Source organism: Lingula anatina, chromosome 10 (assembly GCF_051362555.1).
Source record: "Lingula anatina isolate TDL-2025a chromosome 10, LinAna3.0, whole genome shotgun sequence".
In the NCBI taxonomy this organism is placed as follows: domain Eukaryota; kingdom Metazoa; phylum Brachiopoda; class Lingulata; order Lingulida; family Lingulidae; genus Lingula; species Lingula anatina.
Window position 1 is genome coordinate 15,935,976 of NC_141776.1, and position 20,850 is coordinate 15,956,825.

General features: G+C 33.3%; 1 protein-coding gene and 1 long non-coding RNA gene across 5 annotated transcripts in view; both read left to right on the forward strand.

Annotated features, from left to right (window-relative positions):
* LOC106172251 (uncharacterized) overlaps positions 1-20,850 on the forward strand; it is a 91,513-nt gene that overhangs the window by 59,413 nt on the left and 11,250 nt on the right. For 3 of the 4 annotated variants that reach the window (XM_024075143.2, XM_024075145.2, XM_086997608.1), the window contains 8 exons: positions 1,989-2,081; positions 7,662-7,814; positions 10,494-10,616; positions 11,083-11,157; positions 11,506-11,577; positions 14,188-14,247; positions 15,679-15,961; positions 16,510-16,684. In XM_024075143.2, coding sequence (XP_023930911.2) covers positions 1,989-2,081; positions 7,662-7,814; positions 10,494-10,616; positions 11,083-11,157; positions 11,506-11,577; positions 14,188-14,247; positions 15,679-15,961; positions 16,510-16,684 — 1,034 coding nt within the window. The remainder of the gene's footprint in view (positions 1-1,988; positions 2,082-7,661; positions 7,815-10,493; positions 10,617-11,082; positions 11,158-11,505; positions 11,578-14,187; positions 14,248-15,678; positions 15,962-16,509; positions 16,685-20,850) is intronic. The other variant, XM_086997609.1, reaches the window with a different exon arrangement.
* On the forward strand, positions 3,210-6,910 carry LOC147759680 (uncharacterized). Its single transcript, XR_015331421.1, has 2 exons — positions 3,210-4,948; positions 5,199-6,910. It is a non-coding gene; the product is annotated as an uncharacterized LOC147759680 (long non-coding RNA).

Consider the following 20,850-nt stretch of genomic DNA (forward strand, 5'->3'; position numbering starts at 1 on the left):
TTTTCTTCCCTTTTATCTCCAAAACTGGCTGAGATAGGTCCGTAGTTACTATTGAACTTGAAAAGGAAGTCATATACTGGCAATCTAAATGTGACCTTAAAATTGACCTTTGACCTACTTTACACCATGAACTGAATTTTGCAAATTTTGCTTCCCTTTTATCTCCAAAACTGGCAGAGATAGGTCCATAGTTGCTATTGAACTTGAATAGGAAGTCATATACTGGCAATCTAAATGTGACCTTTAAATTGACCTTTGACCTACTTTTCACCATGAACTGAACTTTGCAAACTTTTCTTCCCTTTTATCTCCAAAACTGGCTGAGATAGGTCCGTAGTTACTATTGAACTTGAATAGGAAGTCATATACTGGCATTATAAATGTGACATTAAAATTGACCTTTGACCTACTTTTCACCATAAACTGAACTTTGCAAATTTTGCTTCCCTTTTATCTCCAAAAGTGGCAGAGATAGGTCCATAGTTACTATTGAACTTGAATAGAAAGTCATATACTGGCAATCTAAATGTGACCTTGAAATTGACCTTTGACCTACTTTTCACCATGAACTGAATTTTGCAAATTTTATCTCCAAAACTGGCTGAGATAGGTCCATAGTTACTATTGAAGTTGAATAGGAAGTCCTATACTGGCAATCTAAGTGTGACCTTGAAATTGACCTTTGACCTACTTTTTATCATGAACTGAACTCTGCTAATTTCTTTCTCTTTTAACTTCAAACTTGACAGAGATAGGTCCATAGTTACTCTTGAACTTGAATAGGAAGTCATATACTGGCAATTTACTGTGACCTTGAAATTGACCCTTGACCTACCTTACGAAGAACTTAAATTTGATTGTACCATATATATTTTTTGCAATAGTTTAAAAATTCTTGTTGATTGTATTTTTACAGCTTGTCAAGCACAAAACTGGCGGCTGTGTCCCTTATTTTGTGTATGTGGGGGTCTATACGAATGCGTTTGCTCCAGCTGGTGGTACAATATTTGGAGGCGGTATCGCCTCTCTGATCCTCTAGTTCTTAAATTGACAATACAGTTACCTGCTCAGCGTAATATACAGTATTGGAAGGAAAAGATTCAAAGAACTGACAACCTGTTTCTTTTTAGATGATTAAATATTTTCATATTGCTGACATAACAGTTGATTTGTTTTGAAAGGTATTTCATCATCTATTGCCACCCTGTCATTGGTTTTGTTAAAAAAAAGGTTGCCATAGTAACTCCTGATGCAAAGGACAAATGATTAGATAATCCAATGTCTCATGTTCTTGGTTAGAGATTCATTACATAATCAAAGTGGATGGGTGTATTAAATTAGCCATGATATGCTTACCAATTACCTTATTTCATCCCTCCAGAGTATTGATCATAATTATATAATGCCAATTTGATGATTTATGCCTCTTGCTAACAAAGTTGGAAGTAAATGCTCTTTATGTACATGTAAATATTTTATGTTTTTGCACACATTGCAAAAAGATGTTTTCTCTCCTCAAACTTTTTATACTCTGTGCTGGTATATATTTTTTTTACTTTTTCATATTATATTGGGGTTTGATGTTGTTTCGGAGTTGGGTTGATTTAGTGCATTTTATTATTTTTTTTAGTATATTTTATTTTTGTTTTGAGCCCACATATGTTTTGCATTTACAAAAAGTTGCCCTTGTGGTGGATGTATTGGCCATTGGACTTTTGTGAACACTTTATTGTCATGATTGAGACTCTGCCCTGAGTTCCAGGACAAATTGTTTTTGGTTTTCAATGATGCTGACTGATTGAGAAGTAAGTGACTTTACTGGATCATTCAGAATAAGGAATGAGAAAGTCCTCAAACACGGGGTAGAATCACCCAGCTCAATATTCAGTGTTTCTTTATTGTATTCAAATAATCTTGCTGTTAATTTTAGGTTAATTGGATGATTTATTATAGATAATCTCAATTTTTGTTATTATTATTTTCATCAGGTGATGTTCAAGTCTTCTTTGACACCAGCAATGGAGGTAGAGTAATAGCAGATTATTGGCGTGGCAGAAACAGAAGCTCAATACACGTTTTTGGTGAGTGCTACAAATGTTGCAAATCCTGTGTTGTCATACACAAAAGATGAAAGGATTGCTATCAACAACTGATTAAGATTACTGACTTTTCGGGCCTTTCAACAGTAAAACGGGCACCTTAGCACAATGACAGCCCAACATGTAAAACTGGCACCTTAACACAATGACAGCCCAACATGTAAAACTGGCACCTTAACACAATGATAGCCCAACATGTAAAACTGGCACCTTAACACAATGACAGCCCAACATGTAAAACTGGCACCTTAGCACAATGATAGTAGCCCAACATGTAAAACTGGCACCTTAACACAATGACAGCCCAACATGTAAAACTGGCACCTTAGCACAATGACAGCCCAACATGTAAAACTGGCACCTTAACACAATGACAGCCCAACATGTAAAACTGGCACCTTAGCACAATGACAGCCCAACATGTAAAACTGGCACCTTAGCACAATGACAGCCCAACATGTAAAACTGGCACCTAAGCACATTGATAGCCCAACATTTAAAACTGGCACCTTAGCACAATGATAGCCCAACGTGTAAAACTGGCACCTTAGCACAATGATATCCCAAACAAAAATACTTCCTTGCAACAAGCTAGTCACAAGCTTGTGGCAAGCTAGTTTTACCCTTCGCAAGCTTGTTACAAGCAAGTTGGAAGCTTGCGCATGCTTGCATGAGGCTAAAAAGGATTTCTGCAAGCTTGCAAGATACTTTTGCAAGTTTGCAGAATTGATCTGCAAGCTTGCGAAATACTCTGCAAGCTTGCAGCGGGCAATGAAGGCTTTCTGCAAGCTTGCATGATATTTTTGCAGGCTTGCAGAACACTCTGCAAGCTTGCAGTTGGTCAGGGAGGTTTTCTGCAAGCATGCAAGATATTTTTGCAAGCTTACAGAACACTATTCAAGCTTGTAATTAATAATTAAGCTTGTGATGACACTTTCTGCAAGCTTGCATGAATTTTTGCAAGCTAGGAAATCTGAACAAGCATCTGGGAATTTTAATTTCTGCAAACTTGGAGGTAAAATGTTAATATGATGAGCCTCTAGAAAGAGGTGAAAGTACTAGAGGATCATATATTCTTTGATTTTCTTATATATAAACAGGAAATTACTGGGCTTTCCTAAAATCTGAACAAATGGCCGGACGAAAAATCCGAAATTTTCAGGGGTTTAATGAAACAGAAACAAAAAGATTGTTACAAAGTTTTACGATGCTTAAAATGTCATTTGAAACGTTATGATTTGTGTATAAGGTTTTATCTTAATCTTTTCATAGACCAGATAATTTACATATTGCCAGGGATCGTCCTGGGTCAAAATCTGGTTGGGCCATTTTGGCCCACTTGGTCAAAAAAAGTGGGCCATTTTTAAAAAATGTGTGCCGTGAATTATTTGGCGAAAATTCATTATATTTCAATATTTTTATATGATTAAAAACACTTAAAAAAGGCTTGATGCTATTACTCTAGAGTTCTAGATAATTGTAGTGTGTGGAAAAATTTTCCAAATTAACAATTGTACTGTCCAAAAAATCAATCATTGTACTGTGCTGAGTAATAGCACTGCATGGAAAGGTTGACAATTCCCATTTTATTGTGAAAAAGAATCCATTGCTCTGAAAATAATTTTTATTTTTCAAAATATATTTGCATTCTTTTTTAACCTGAAAACAATTAAAGCAATGATCTAAGCTGAGAGAAACCAGTCTTACATATATCTATATTTACATTAAAATCTAGCAAGCAACTACATAACATTACTAAAATTAGTTGGCATATCGATTAATGTACTTATACATTAAGTATGTGATTATTACACTGCTGCAGGGCTTAACGCTTTTTCAGGACACCTGTCCGCTCAGGCTTACTGCTGACAAGTCTCACCTGTCCCCCAGCTAATTTTCACTTGCACAGTCCCTCCAACCCCACCTAAAAAAAGTGCATTTTTTTTCAATATCTAAGCTGGTTCCTTTAGGTGGATATAATATGATGGGCAGTTTTAAATCATGACTGTGCATCCATTGCGCAATTCCCGCATTGAAAACGATGTTGTCCCTCATTTAGAGACATGCAGTGCCACTAAGGGTGAAAAATTACAAAAAAAGTCTGTTGAAATTTAGTCTGTAAAAAACAGACGAATATTTCTCCTTTCCACTTATCGATTACTCAACATGCGGCCCGACTGAACTGAGAAGCCATACTTGTTTACCTACCTCGTGTAGTTAGGTGTTCTCAGAGGTCCGTGCGCGGCTTGTTTTCAGTGTTTTGAGCATTGCGCGTTTTTCATTGCGTACTTGTTTCAGTTTCGATAAATTTTTGTGAAACGGGTCACATGTCAGCCCTCGCAACATCGCTACGCGCACTTCGAACGACATCATTATGTAGGGAGATCTTTATTATGAAAAAAAGTTTCTGCTATATTTGTACGCGCCAATATGGCGCAGGTTAGAATTTTACTTGCGCCTTTGAGAAAAGGCTCGCGCATTTGGCGCAATCGCGCGGCCCAGGATTATCCCTGCTCTTTATTACATTACATGTACAGTTCACGGAAGAAATGACCGCAGCGCCACCTATGGCGCGTAGACAAAGCGCTCGTACGCATGCGCGGAAATGTCGTCTGCTCTAATCCGCTGCATCAAATTCAAACTGCGAGCTCGAGAATACGAAAAAATGGAAGAAAACACCGCGAATCTCTTTTGTTGGTTCGACTGGGATGACAATGCAACTAGCGTCAACAGTATAAAAATTATCAAAGAACCGAGAAAAGGCTTTCTTGAATACAAAAAAGGTGACGAAGTTGTAGCAAAGCTACCGAAATTTGGACTGTGGAAAGGTGTCATCGTAGAAATTGGCGGTAAGTTTTCCTTTGTTAAACAACATACATTTTTCTAATTTAATCGTCAGTTGAGAATACACCGATATTTTTAGAAGTATTTTATGAATGAAGTTCAAAGAATTTTTTTTTCATGCTGAAACTAGTATTGTCTGTGAGCTTAAAATCGTCATTGAGGTAGAATGTAGGTCTCCTGCAGTCCGTGCCGTCTTGAGAAACTGATAATGTAATTTTGTTACTTATTGTTACTTATTGTTGCTTTCCAACACAGGTCCCAGATGGTCCTCTTCGTTGGACTCAATAACTTGACTTCCGGTTGTTTTCAAGGTGTGACTTTGAAGTTCAATGGGCCTGAAGACCTTAGCCAGTCACATTTTCTGAATACCTATGATACATATATTTTATCATTAAAAATTGGTAGTCATTATGCTGTCAAGCATTATGAAATATTGCGTCAAAATTGAAGAAAAGCCTATTTTAGGCACTGCCGCCATAGTGACCCTTAGAGGAAAACCATGCCACTTACTGTTCTCAAACTCTCAAACAAGAAAGAAACATGTGATTAAAATACAACTTCAGTTGTAAATGCTGTCTGTTTTGGTATATTTTTCTGTAAGCTACACATTTTTAGTGCAAATTTAATTTCTCACATGTTGGCATTTTCAAGGTGTGATTTTGAATCTCCATGGGCTTGAAGGCCTTTGCTAGTCACATTTTCTGAATATCCATGCTGCTAATATTTTATTAACAATTGATGGTCATTTTGCTGTTAAGCATTATGTAATATTGCATCAAAATAGAATAAAATGCAATTTTGGGTGCTGCTGCCATGATGACCATTATGGGAAAACCATGTTACTTATGATTGTCAAACTTATAAAAAAGAAACACAGGACTAAAATGCAGTCTGAGTTGGTAAAGCAGTCTAATTGGCTTCTTTTCCTGGAAGTTATACATTTTGATGAAATATTCATTTTTATTGTATTGGCATATTCATTGTGGGTCTCAGAGCTCCCAAGGGCATGAAGCGGATTGGTAATCAAATTTTGTACATGTCCATGCTATTTATAGTCAATAATCAAAAATTGGTGATAATTATTTTGTAATTTATTATGTAATGTTACATCTTCTTTTTGCACTGCTACCACAAACATTATGAAGAGAAAACTGTGTTACTTATTATTATTTTTAACTTACAAGAATGATTTTTAGGATTAGCATGCAGCTCAAATTAGAAAGCCAACTCAATTGGGTAATATCATTTATTATTGAATTTATGCAATTTTGTGTGAAATTTTCATTTTCCTCATTCTGGCATTTTCAAAGTGTGAACGAGAACTCTCGTTGGCCCTGAAGCCTTCTGCTTGTTACATATTTTACTTACATCGGTATTACCTGCTCAGCATAATTAGAATTTGATGTTGAATTTGCAGTGAAGCATATGTACTTTTGCATCAGAATTTACAGTTACTGAAGCCTATTTTGTGCATTGTTATTTTTTGCTTTTCTGTACATTACACTACTTAATAGATTTACATGCTTGTATATATTATATTACATTTTTTTTTTTAATTTTCCTCATTGTTGGTAGATAAAGGGACACTTGCTTGTAATGTTATCCAGAAATTAATCATTACACTACTTAATAGATTTATATGCTTGTATATATATTACATTTTTAAAAAATTTTCCTCATTGTTGGTAGATAAAGGGACACTTGCTTGTTATGTTATCCAGAAATTATTACACTACTTAATAGATGCTTGTATATATATTACATTTTTTTTCAATTTTTGTCATTGATGGTAAATAAAAGGAACACTTGCTTGTAATATTTTCCAGAAATTAATCACTACACTACTTAATAGATTTGTATGCTTGTATATATCAACTTTTTTTTTCAATTTTCCTTGTTGTTAGTAATTCAAATTACTATTCATTTTCTGTACAATAATCTAGATAATAGATGAGTGAAACCTCCTACTCAGTAGTTATTTGTGTCAATTTTGTATGCAGTTAACCTTTAGAAAATAGTTTCAGTGTGCTTGCAGTTAAGCTTTGTGCAAGCTTGCAGTTTTGCTTTCTGCAAGCTTGCAGTTTAGTTTGCCACAAGCTTGCAGTTTGGCTTGCTGCAAGCTTGCGGTTTGACCTGTCGCAAGCTTGCACTTTGGTCTGCTGCAAGCTTGTGGTTTTAGCTTGCCGCGAGGTTTCAATTACTAGCTCGTCGCGAGGTTCCAATTCCGAGCTTGCAAATTAAGCTTGCCGCAAGCTTGCAGTTTGGCTTGCCGCAAGCTTGCGGTTTGGCCTGTCGCAAGCTTGCAGTTTGGCCTGCTGCAAGCTTGCGGTTTTAGCTTGCCGCGAGGTTTCAATTACTAGCTCGTCGCGAGGTTCCAATTCCGAGCTTGCGAATCAAGCTTGCCGCAAGCTTGCAATAGCAATGAATTGCAAGCTTGCCATTTTTGTTTGGGATAGCCCAACATGTAAAACTGGCACCTTAGCACATTGATAGCCCTACCTGTCATTGACATGTTAACGAGCATAGCTCCTTATGTTTACTAGTATGTGCCAGATGGGTAAGATCTATATGTAAAGAAAAAAAATGAAAGAAAAAAGAAAAATTAGGTTATAAAGTGATATGTTACAGGATATATTGCCTTAACAAGATTACTCTCTCCATTAATCTTCACTTAAATGAAAAAACCTATTAAGGCATCATACCTATTTTCTATTTAAGATCTGGATTCTGCTGCAGCCACCAATAGATCCACGTGTCTCCCTGCTCAGGTGTGTCCAGAGTTTGGCCCTGTCCACCTTATTGGTTGTAATGCAGCCACACAGAAATGCGTGTGTCAGCGAGGTTACTCGCTCCTTCAAGGAACCTGCCAAGGTATGTTAAAATGAATGGCAAGTCAGCGTGGAGTTGTTACTTGGTCTTGAAAGGGTGAATATCTGATTCATTTTTGGACCAATAGTGAAAAAAAGTTAAGTCATGGTGTTAGAAAATATGCTTTAAAAGTCTTTGTTTATTTTACAAAGTTGCTTGTTGAAAATCCCAGAAGTCTTGGGCAATTGACTGTCAGTAAATATACTTCCTTGTCAAAAGATACTGCAGGACATTGATTACTGTTAGTATATATCTTCATTTACTGTGTACAAACATATAACAAGCATATAAGAATACATTTTGTCCCAGTGCTTAGTACTCTTTACAAGTAAATAATGATTTTTAAATCTACAATCATGAAAAAATCAGAACATGTTGTTTTTTTCATGATAAGCAATAACAGTGCTGTTAAGTCTTCTGTTTGTAAATGTCACTTCCCTTTTAACATATCTTGCAACTGATTCCCCCCATCATAACCTAGATATCCTTGGAAATAACACGAATTGATGTTTCATAATTAGATTTGTCTGGTCTCTTTAGTTTGCAAAAGTTAAGACTCTAACCATTGGTGTCTGGCTCTCTCCCAAACCTTGCGGCCTTTACAGATTTCAGGGAATTTTTTAAAAGGTGATGGGTAAAGACTGAACAGATGTCTTTGACATTTAAGCCTAGGTGAACTGCACTGTAATATTTTGAAAAAAGTCTTTTATTTGGTGAAATAGGTTTCCATTGTCCCTTAAGCAAAGATGGTAAAAAATATAATTTCTTAAGAGACCAAAGGTGATGATCGATATGATTAAGACCTTTAGAAGAAGGGCCAAAATTTAATACCATAATGTAAAAACCTCCTGTACTCTTTTTATAAATGGTTGACTTATTAAACTATTATTTCATTGTTTACACAAATGGCACTATTATATATGTATAGTATATGTGTATAAAGGAAAGTAAATGTTTTTTTATCCATTGCAATTGCCAGCCAGGTTCCCAGATGGTATGTATGGCATTGTTATACTTATTTCTTTTTATTTCTAGGTTCCTGATATAAAACATTTTATAGAAATTACTCACAGTTTTCCAGCACCTGACTTATTCTAAATATGTTATTTTTTTTTCAGATTTATTATATTTAGTAACTTACTAAAAAGTGAATTTGACCTGGCTCAGAATTAAGAAATTTTTAAAAGCTGATGTTGTGAGGTTCATTAGAATAAAGGAATTAGTTTGGGAGGTGTTCTCAAGAAATTTTGTTCGAAATTTAAGGATGGAGGTATAATTGTTTTTAAAAAACATATTATTGTACCTTAAGTGTTGTATAATTGTGCTTTCTTCATTCATCATGTTTAACTTCAGAGTACTAATACCTTTAGCCCAATAAATGATTTCGTGACGTAATGTACTATGGAACAATATATAGCCCTTACTCTCATGTAACTGTCACTTCTCTCTTCTCTTTTCTGCCGTCACTGAGAAAAAATCTGTCATGTTGTTACAGTAGCCTGAGATAAAACAGTAATTAGGATGTTTTAGTTGTGCAGGAGATCCCATTTTGCTTGTTGTTCTAGAGGAAAACCAATGTTACTTTTCATGTCTGACTAAATTTTACAAACCCTTGATCTTTACTTGGAAGACAAACTCATAAATGCTTTAAATTCGTACCTTATTGAAAGACGCTGTAGCTTAGAATGAGTTCTATTGTCTCCTGATTTTCACCAGTCCCATTACATCAAATGTTTTCATGTTAAACACATTGTAATTTTTTTTGCTGCACTTTATCAAATAATACACATGTAGTTTGAATATTTTTTGTTTCAATCTCCACAAATAAAGCAGGTTTAGCTGGAATGTTTTGTCATAAAAGATACTTATTTTTATCTTTTCAGTTTAACTTTAAAGCAGATTTGTTTAGAGATACGCACAGCATATTGATATAATTGCCATTTTTATTTTTAGTCGTATGTTGCCTTTCATAATTTACTAATAACTATAGCTATTAATATTCAAACAAATACATAAACATACATTGTATAACCTATACATATAAAGAAGAATTTTCTATATAAGTGCAGCTAATAAAGATGAAAATCATGTATTGCACATATTTTGTATTAGATTTTAGTATCACAGCTATGTAGTATAATACGATAAACCATCATGGTACCCGTATATATGTGGACAAGCATTTCCTCACATCTGCTAAGATAGGTTTCATCTAATTTGCCTTCTGTTATTTACACCAACACTAATAGAAATTGTAATTTCATTAATTCCTATTAATTTGTATTTCTTCACACCCTGAAGTTCTTTGACCTTGAAAAAGTTGACCTTGACTGTTATATACCATGGTGAAAATCATCCTCTGTAGGGCTCAAGACAATTAGTTATGAGCCAGTAATGCCTGTCGTATACAACAGTTCAAAGTGATAGAATACCCAGAACTTGTGATCTATCTATGAACCGTATGTTTGGTACTTTTGCTTTAGATTTCTTATACAAGCTACCTTTACATATTCATGTGTATATCTATGCTGAGAACCATTTACTAGTAAGTTTCTTTCTTACCAAAGCTTCTTTCCAGCACTTAAAAGGGGCCACATTTTTGCCCACATATTTTTTCATAATTTGATATTAATTCCAACCAATAGTAAAAACTGACTGGAGATATTTCATTTACTATTTCAGATCTGGACGAGTGCAGCACAGGTATTCACAGGTGTGGTCGCAACAGTCGTTGCATCAACACGCAGGGAGGCTACAGGTGCATGTGCGGGGAGGGGTTCTACAGTCTAGGAGGTACTTGTAGAGGTGAGCAGTTAATTGATGATTTTTTTTCTTTTGTAAGTCTGAAAAATCTTTGGATTGCCTGAGTTTTTTTTTTCTTTTTTTTTTTTTAATGTGAATTGGAGGTCATAAATCCTGAAGTGGCATTTTTTAGTTGTGAAAAATATTCACTAATTGACAAAAGCAAGATTCAGTCTTTTTTGTTAAAGTAGAATGCCAAAGTTGTAAAATATTTGATACTGCCAAGAAAAACTGAATAAGAAATCCAGTGGACAAATTGTATATTTTTCTCAAATTTATTTCTTAAAGTTGTTCATTAATTCGTAAATCTTCCATGTATGAATAGTTTTTATCCATCAGCAGTACGTATTTTTAATGAACAAAATGTATTTTAATAATTCCACTGTATCACATTTTATCGACAGATCATACCAATTTTCATTTTATATTTGTATAGATATGACAATAAATCATTATTATTATTTTGTAGCTTGCAGTGGGTCATGTCCGCCTGGCTTCTATCAGAGTTCTCCGTGCTCTGACACACAAGATAGGAAGTGTGCAGGTAAACTGGGTCATCCAAGGTCAAGATGGATATTTTTATTCATCTTTTTTTAAGTACAATGTAACCAAATTAAAGAAGATTTCATACAGTTTGGCAGTTTGTAATTTTGCGACTTGTAATTTTGCATATTAGTGAAATCATGAAGTTTGTTGTTGAATTATGAATCTAATTCTGCCTAGTTTATGTCGTAAGTTTATTTTGGCTTCCATTTAATACACACTGAAAAGCCTCAAAAAGAGAAAAAAAATCAATTTGTAATTTATTGCTTGAAAAATATAAATATATGATTAATAAATGATTACAGACAGTTTATAACTGTACATATGAAATATCTGGATCCATTTTCAGTTTGCGTACATTGTACAAAGACTGGGTACGAAGTGAGACCTTGTGGAAGGGGAATGAACAGAAAGTGTGTCTGTGAGTACCATTTGCATGTTCAGACATTTAATTATAGTATCCCTGGCTGACAATAGATTGCGCTAGTGATGAAGAGCATGTGGAATGGAGTGTTGTAGACAACCAGCAGGTGTCACTGGTGTTGCATGTTGTTTATGTGTAGTGTCGGTGTTTGTCAGTAGATGGAGCAGTGGTGAATTGTGGAAGAATGTCTTGTTTTGTTTCATCAACAGAGGTCTCTGCATTTCACCAATGATGAAATATTAAACAGAAAAAAGATGGAAAATATTTTAAAAAAATTCAAAAGTTTATTATTTATTATCTTTTAACATATTGGAAAGATATCCTAGCTTTGGGTTTTCAAAAATATTCTGAATTGGGTCAAAAGATGTGGCATTCCATCATGCAGAAACCTCTTGTGAAGTCCTTTTGCTGTCAGTTTTTGTCATAGATTTTTATCCCCAGTGAAATCCAAGTTCTTTTATTACATGTATATCTTCTGTCTTCATTTAAGTTTTCTCATTTTTATTTGACTGAGTTTTCTAATATTAAAAGCCATGATTTTATTAATTTACAAACTGTATTAGGAGATTATTATTTTGTATCTATTTATATATTTATTTTTGTTTATAACAAATACCTTTCTATCTGAAAATGTATATCTTTTATGATTGATTATTGATTTTTACCCTGTGACAATTTCAACATTTTGTTGTTCTTACTTGTTGTTTTCAGTTGAATTGTGATTTCATTTTATTTGTGAATTCCTTTTCTAGCTTTTTTGATCTGTTGCTAATACTACAACTTATCCACTGGCATTATTTTTAACCCATTGATGTACATAGCATTTTGTCATTTGTTGCTCTAACATTTTCATGACTAAAGTCATATTTCTGGCCCATATCTTTTATTCTTTGTTCATTTGATTCTTATAAGCTCTGTTCTGAAAACTTCAACTTTTGTACTAGCTGTCATATCACTATATTATTATTTGCCACAATATCAATCTCAATAACTCTCCTGTTCAATTCAACTCATCGGCGATCACAATGGTTTGATCACGTTTTATTTGTCCTGAAAATAATTGCATTCATTCAACTGTTTGTTGTTAACTTATTGCACTCTTAAGATGCTTCACTATCAGTGTTGTGTGTAACATTGCTGCATTGTTGTTGTTGTTGTTGTTGTTGTGGCTTTTTGATGTGGTGTTTAAGGTTGTCATGTTAGTACTGCTTGATGCATGCCATGTACGTGAATGCTGTGTTGAAAATAACCGTATTAGAGCTTGTAATTGTTCCCTTCACTAACATGCAGATATGAATATTAACTTATTAAGCTAAGCTTATAGCCCACTGCTTAGAAAAATATTTACAGCACTGGAAAGCTCTTGCTACAAGTAGTTGTGCACCAAATTATAGCCTCTGTCAAATATATACGCTTTTTGTACTTTGTCATCCTTTTAACATACTGTATAATGTTGCTTCTGTCACTGCTGAATCAATGCAAGTTGTAGTAATTTAGTCATATGTTAATTGTAAATGTCTGCTTAGAAATGCTGTATTGTCCGACTGACCCTCAGATAAGCTCAGTTTCAGCAGGGAAGACTTTATCTTCCATGTTTCACTTTTAATGGAGGTCACTTTCTAGCTGTCACTTTAAGGTTGCCATCATGGGCTTAAGATTTTGGAGCTATGTTTTCTCATTATTTATTTTTATTTGTTAATATATTTAGGAGAGGGGGCAGTTTGCACTGTCCATAACAGATTTTTTACAAAATTGTAACTTTATCAGGCAAATGATTTTATTTATCAACTTTTACAAAAATTTTTTACATCTTTTTAAAATCTTTTTTAGATTACTTTTTTGTTTTCAAATTTGTTTTTTCACTCAGATAAATATAGAATCATTTTTTCCCATAGAATGTAGAATATTTTGACTGGGTCCATGATGGCTGCTGTCTGTATGTGTTGGTAGTAAATAGAGTGTAAAATTGAGAAGGTGACCTTCAATTAATGCATTTCATTTTCATGGCCCATATGTATTCCTTAATACCCAGCACTGAGTGCCAAAGGAAATAATGGGCATACCATGGATTTAAATTGTATCTTAGAAGTTGTGTTTATTTAAATTTTTCATACGATAAAGGGGACTTTGTTTGGAAACTAGAAAATTAAAAATTGATCTTAGAGTTAAACCAATTTCATTTTATTTATTTATTTATTTATTTATTTATTTATTTATTTATTTATTTATTTATTTATTTATATTTGAGGGGGGTGCTCTCTGAAGCACATTTTGGCAATAATGCAGTTTGTAATTCGTAGGTAATTTGCAAAATTGATTCACATCACCACTTTTTTTTAAATATAACTTATTAACAAACATTAATTCAGTTTGAAAAGAAAATTTGACCAAAGCATCCCTTTTAATCCCTGGTATGCATCTCAAATTTTAAAAAAGTCATGAACACCATTTTGCAAAAAAAGATTCGGAGATTTTCTTTCCGAGAGGTATTTCCTAGAAATATTACCAGGGGATATATGTGGGCCATTCTTGCAATACGACTCTTCATTCTCTGGACAGTACAGTTGATAAAAGTGACACATGGTGTGTTTGTGTTGTGAATTGCAGCCGTCTCCAACCCCTTAGGTACGCCGCCATCTGATGGCCGAGTATTTGTGGAGGCGAACAGTAAGTGATGGTTTGCAAAATCATATTAATATTATTAATACACATTTAATAGTTTTTTTTTTTTTAGTATTATCGTTTTTTTTTTAAACGATGCTGATTGTAATAATCTCAATTTTGCTACGTACCTGCAGTGGAAAGGATGCCCAGTTAAATGGGATGGGATAATTTTGGTCACTATTCGTTAAATGAAGAACCAGACAATTAATTTGGCAATTATCACAAAATGACTTTGTTGAAGCTAATAATATGTGATTTAGAAATAATTTTTACAGATTATTGTGACATAATGATATTATTAGTACTGGGGACAATGAAAAATTTTAAAAAATAAAAAGGTTCTTATTGTTTAGGATAAAATAAGGTTTTTGCCAAGTTGAAGTTGGACATTTTTGGCAACCAGCAATTGATCATTGAAAAAGAAAAACTGTACCATTAAAGTCGTTCATAATAATATTATTGATAATAGTACTGTAATAATCTTAAAAAGCACAGTATATTAAAGTGATGTTAAGATTATATAACTTGAAGTTCATTATGAGATGAAATAGGACACTTTTTTTTCATTTTTAAATGGATAAAAATCTTAACTGTCCATCAACCTCTGTATGTGGAAGATAACTGTAAATTATGGTTGGGGTTAAAATATGAACTTTTCTCTGAATGTTTTTTTTTTTTTTTTTTTTTTTTTTTTTTCTTCTTGTGTAAAAATAAATGCTGTTTGTCAAAAAATCTCCTCTAGAAATAAATTTGGAGGATTTTAAGTCTAGCTTGAAATGTCCAGCCTTTTCATTTTGTATAGTGGAAAGAATGCTTCCAAATGTCAAAATACCTAGTTTAGGAGGATTCTGGGAGGGGGTTATAATCTTGTAATTCTTGATTATATGTGAGTGTGTGTGCTTACTTGTATCTGACTGCCTTGATTTTCAAATAATCTTCCAAGTTGGTTTTTCAAACAATCTTGGTTTTCATATAATTCTAATGACCCCGTGCCCAGTTCTTCACTAAAATTAAATCTTGATTATTTCCATCCTGAACATTTTAATGCCTTATAATTCTTCTATTGAACTTTTATTGATGCTCAGTGATTGTTTTTGTTTTAGTTATTTATCTTTTGTAATGTGATCTATTACTTTGTTTTTGTTAATTTTTATGTACTTGAATATTGATGTCCATTTAATATTGTTTTCCTTTTTTCTTTGAATTACTGCATGGATTTCTATGCAGGCTGATATATCTTGCATTAATTTATAATTTATATTGATTTTATTTTTATTTTTAGTATATTTTTTATTAATTTATATGAAAATCATTTATTAATTTGTATAAAAAATTCATAGAAAGAATAAAATCATTTAACTCCTTTTAGAATTTGAGTTAATTCAATATATACTGCGCCTAAAATATGATGACCTTCTTAAATGTTTCCTCCAGACACAGGAGACTTCAGTTACCAGACCCCGCGGAACATGTTCGTGGAAGATCTCCTCAAGACACACTCTCTGCAGTCCACAGTATATGCAACCTACAATAACCAGTACAGCGATTTTCTATGGCAACGAGAGTCAGGCTTGAAGATTAACATCTACGTGGATAACATACAAATTCTACCAACATTTACGGATACAAGTCATCTTAGTGACAACGCATACATGTACAAGAGTCCGCAACCAGGAGAGAAGGAAAAGTTTGCAAATATTGTGACAAAGTTTTGCAGGTAATTGGACAAAAGGGCACCTGTTTAGTGGTAAAGGGTGGTGCATGGTAGCTGATGACAAGCTCATAATGGTCCACGTTTTAGTTTTAATCACAAGCAGTTCTGTTTTAATGACCTACATACAGGATACAGGTCATGATCATTGTTTTGACATACTTATTGATGTAGGCTGAATGACTTTTATATCGTTATAATCCTCATTCTGTTTCTAATTGATGTTTTAATTATTCTGTTCATTTAGATTTCTATAATATAAATGTGATTTAATCATTTCCAGTTTTGCATCAAATTGTCCTAAAAAATTGCTGAAGTTCAAAAATATAATAAAGTTCCTTCATTATATTATAGCATTTTTGGGGTCTGTTATAACATGTTTGCCTAAATTATTGCCGAGGAAAATGGCCCAGCTTACACTACATGTATGTTACTTCTCAACAGTTTCTGATTTGGACATCACACCAATTTACTTTCAGTTTATTTTCATTTGAGCAAAGATGTTGATTCTTTGCAGTCCTCTACTTCAGTTTTCTGAGATCCGTTTTTTATAGGCACCCAGTTCCAGATTTCTACAACCTCAGTCTGGAAATCTACAGAAGCCGCACGTCTGCTGTGACGGCGGTCGTCTGCGACTCCAGCAACCCAGACAAGATACGCTGTCCCCAGCAATTCAAGAACGGAGAAACTTTTTACTACCGGAGTGTGAATAAGGATTGCCAGAGACGAGTAAGGCTTTGTTTTGAATGAGATATTTATAGACATATTTCCTGAGATAACATGTAAGCAAAACTGCCGGGATTAGAGGTGTACAAAGTGGTAGGTTAGTTCTGAGACCTAACAACATATTTATAATTTTTTCCTTATTAAAAATGTTAGATTCTATAGATTTTCTACCGCTATAGATGGATAATGTAGGTTTATAGTTTTTTACTTATTGCCATTAGATGTGTAGATTTTTACAGAATTAGAGGTGCTGATTTTCCGTTTTATTTAATAATTTTTTTTTTTTTTTCAAATTTCTTTGATGCTGCTCCCATAGTGAAGCAGTATTTTTTCATGTTTTCATATTGTTTTCAGAGTTTAGAATCAGCATAAGTTGAGTTTATCACATCTGTGTGTAGAATGTTTTAGCTTTCAATTGTGGAGGATGAAGATATGCGATTATTCATTTTTTCAGTTTTGTTAGTTTGAAAATTTATCCAAACCATTGAAATATAATGCAAAATGTCAAGATTAATTCCAAGTTGGAAAGTTGGAACAAAAAAAAAGAAAAAAAAAAGAAATCATCTGAAGTCAGTTAATAAACTCAACTTCTGCTTCTTTGGAATGATTTTAATCATTTTTCCAATTTAACACCTTGTTTTGAAGGCATTTCGCTTGAATGACCCATATTGCATTTTAAGAGCATGCTTAACTAAAGCATGGAGTTATTGCAAAAAAATGAATTCTCTAGATTAGTCCATTGTTTGCTAATTAGTCTTATAAGATGAATTTTCATTGAGTATTTCTTCAGTTATTTTCTATCAGTTAACAAGTTATTGATTAATGTATTAACAAAATCTTATGATTACAGGCCAGATAAATTTTTCCATACTTTAAGTTAATAGTGTTCTTTAAGATTCTTTTTTATTTCATTTTCTTTTACAATATTTTGTTTAGGTATATATTATTTTGAGTTTACATTTTCGTTCATTTAGTTTCTGTGATAGCAAAGACCACTTTCTGTTTATTATTTTTATTTTATAATTATTTTATTTTATTTACTTTTTCCTTTTGAACTATTTGCTCTAAATATGCACCAACTGAGGAAGGAGATGTTTTCTTCAGTTATCAATAAACACAAAATGATGTTGACTCTTTTGCATAAACATGCAGCAAATGTTATGATCTAATTTGAAATTATCTTTGATTTCCAAAAGAGCTGAAATATATCATAATAGGTAATTGGAAATTTCATATATAATTATTTTAGATTGGTAGCATTTTAAATATTTCAAAATCATTTTTGTTAAGTTATCCAACATGTTGTCATTGCATGACAATTTAGCAGTACTAATAAAGAAAATGGGCCACTCCCCCCTCTCACATAAAAACCAAGTTTCCACTTTGTTGATCATAATATTTAAAAAAAAGTGGTATAAAGACAATCCAACAGCAAAAAACTGTAACTGGTTCTGTTTGGCACCTTTAAGTCAAGTAAAATTATCTAAAATAATTAGCTGAATTGGTAGAAATTGACTCTACTTTTATCTTCTGCATTTCACTGTCTTATAAAATACATATGACAAAAGTATTATTGGACAGGGTATAAAACCACAAATTTCAGCCCTTAAATTTTCAGGTATGCAAGTTTTAATACCTTGAAACTTGTATTATGTCAGCCTTTCCAAAGTATTATTTCTAAAAGTATTATTTCTTAAATAAATTCAATGGCGTTTATTCAGAAGAGTCAACTCGGGAGCATGGTAGTAGTTTCGTCTTTTTGGCACTAACAAGACATTTCTTCGTTTTCATTCTCAGGTCCTCGTGGTAAGCCACACACTGTTCGTTCATGCATGCATGCGCCATATTATGCGGGGAATGGGTTTGGTTTTGGTTGTCGTTGTTTTATTTAACCGGGCAATTTTGGTTTCTGTTGTTTTGCCACTTGCTATACTAACCCACTTGTAGAATGTTTTTCAAACCAACTACTGCATTTGTTTCCCCACGAATCAACCGAAATAAAAACATGTCACCTGTTCATATTTTAATTTAATTATTTATAGAGTGTCATCCAAAGTATCGAGGTATTAGTATCAGTTCATCAAACAACAGGTGCACTGGCACAGGCATATGCTTTGATGGGTAGAAGTTGAATTTTTTTTTGGCCAGTCATGAATCATGTGGTCAGATTATTGCCAGCACAGTTAGGGACCTCCTGGTTGAATGGATAGTTGTAGCTGTGTTGAGGTGGCCTACTGCTGAGCTGGTGACAGATTGATCACTACTTATGGCTAATAAGATCAAGTAATAGGTTTTACTGAATTTATTAATTTCTCTTGTGTGAACTGCGTATACTATTTGAACCAAGGTATTGAAATCTGATTTTATTCCAAATGACTTCAATATGTTGCAAGTTTGTCAAAAATGTTGGATACCTTCAGTGCATGTGCATCAAATTGTGTTTTGTTGATAAATCATCGGTGCCCTTTTAATGTGCTTGTACCAACTATTTTGATAGTATGTATATTTAAAGTTCCTTTTAAAAAATTTAAAGCACACAGTTCTGACTTCATTCCAATTGTTAAAATTTTTCATTTTAGTATGTTATAAGAGGCCTTAGCATATAACAATCTGATAACAGTGTCTTATGACTGGGTATTTTCAATTTAAATGGTGTTTCAATATCTATTACTGGATTTTTTTTTTTTTTTTTTTTTTTTTTTTTTGCATGCCGGGTGGTTTCACTATTACCAAAACACATGTGATCTTCACTTTTGATGTGGATTTTGCATCCTGTGTCAGCCAATCAAATGTTTTGCTTAACTCTGTTGCAAACTCGGCACATTTTATGGCCAATCAAAATCTTTGGATTTTCCCCTTTTGTTGCAGAATTTGCAAAAAATTATTATCCGTCCTATATAATTGTTCTATTTTTGCTAAGTATTGGGCATTCTGAAATTCTGTTTTTACTGTTGTTAAAAATGATTTGTGATATATATTGAGATTTGTACAAAAAGTTATTTTAGATGGGCTACAAATGCAGTAGATGTTTTAGCAAATTACGATGGAGTTTGATATCTTGGCAGATAAAGCAAACAGTTTTACCCTTTTTTTTCAACAAATATATCAATAATTTTGAACATATGAAGAAATAGCTACGTGGGGAAAGTTTATACTTCTGCACAATCAGTCACTTGAAGTACCTGATATTCTTTAATATTTTATAATGCAACTGCTATAGGCTGTAGGAGCATTATAAGTATAATGCATGAACAGGCTCTAGTTTGTTTACTGGAAAGCTGCTTTTAAAATGTCTTTTGCAAGATTTTGAGGTGTGTTGTATGCCAAGATACCAAATGTGTAGCATTCATAGTTTTCACATACCTCCTGATTGAAGGTGGAAGTGGTTTACCCTCCCCCCCCCCCCCCCCTTTGCTATACCCACTGGTCTCTCTAAACACCCCCTGCACTGCTAATATCACTCTCATGCTGGTTTTGTCATTGATCAGCCAAGCATTGGATTATTGGCTCATTGATTGATTGAATGATTGATAAGATGACCATATGTAGTTGACTATTTTATTGTTTTATTGGCTGATTGATGAAATAGTCAACTGATAAATCTGTTGATTGACTGATTGATTGAATTGTTGTTAAAATGGTTAATTTGTTCAATTGGCAGTGTGAATGATAAACCAATCGATTGATTAATTGGTTGATTTGTGAGCTCATAGTAGATCTTGACTTTGGATATCATGCTGCCATTAATTAGATAAATCTCTATTTTTGCATATCACTACAAGTAACATTGTTATAATTGATTAATGTGTTTAAAGTTTTTAAAATCATTAGTGGAAGGTTTATTTCTTAAATTTTGAATCCTTAATGATATATTTAATATGGCTCAAAGGCATGATTCATCCTTTTTAAGAAATGGAATTCATATTATGTATATAAAAGGTTAAGTGAGGTAGAATTAGACAAACCTATATATTAAGTGTTAAAAAACAGATTTGTGAAGTGAAGCATAAAGTAGGGTTAAAATGTTAGTGCTTTTGGTATTTCTGAAGTCACATTGTGTGTTTTGTTGGTCTCACGAAGTGTTAGTTTAATCTGCTGCAGGGGCGGATTGAGGCCATCTACTGGGTCTTCCGGAAGACAGTCGAATTTTCAAGTTTACATTGATGGGT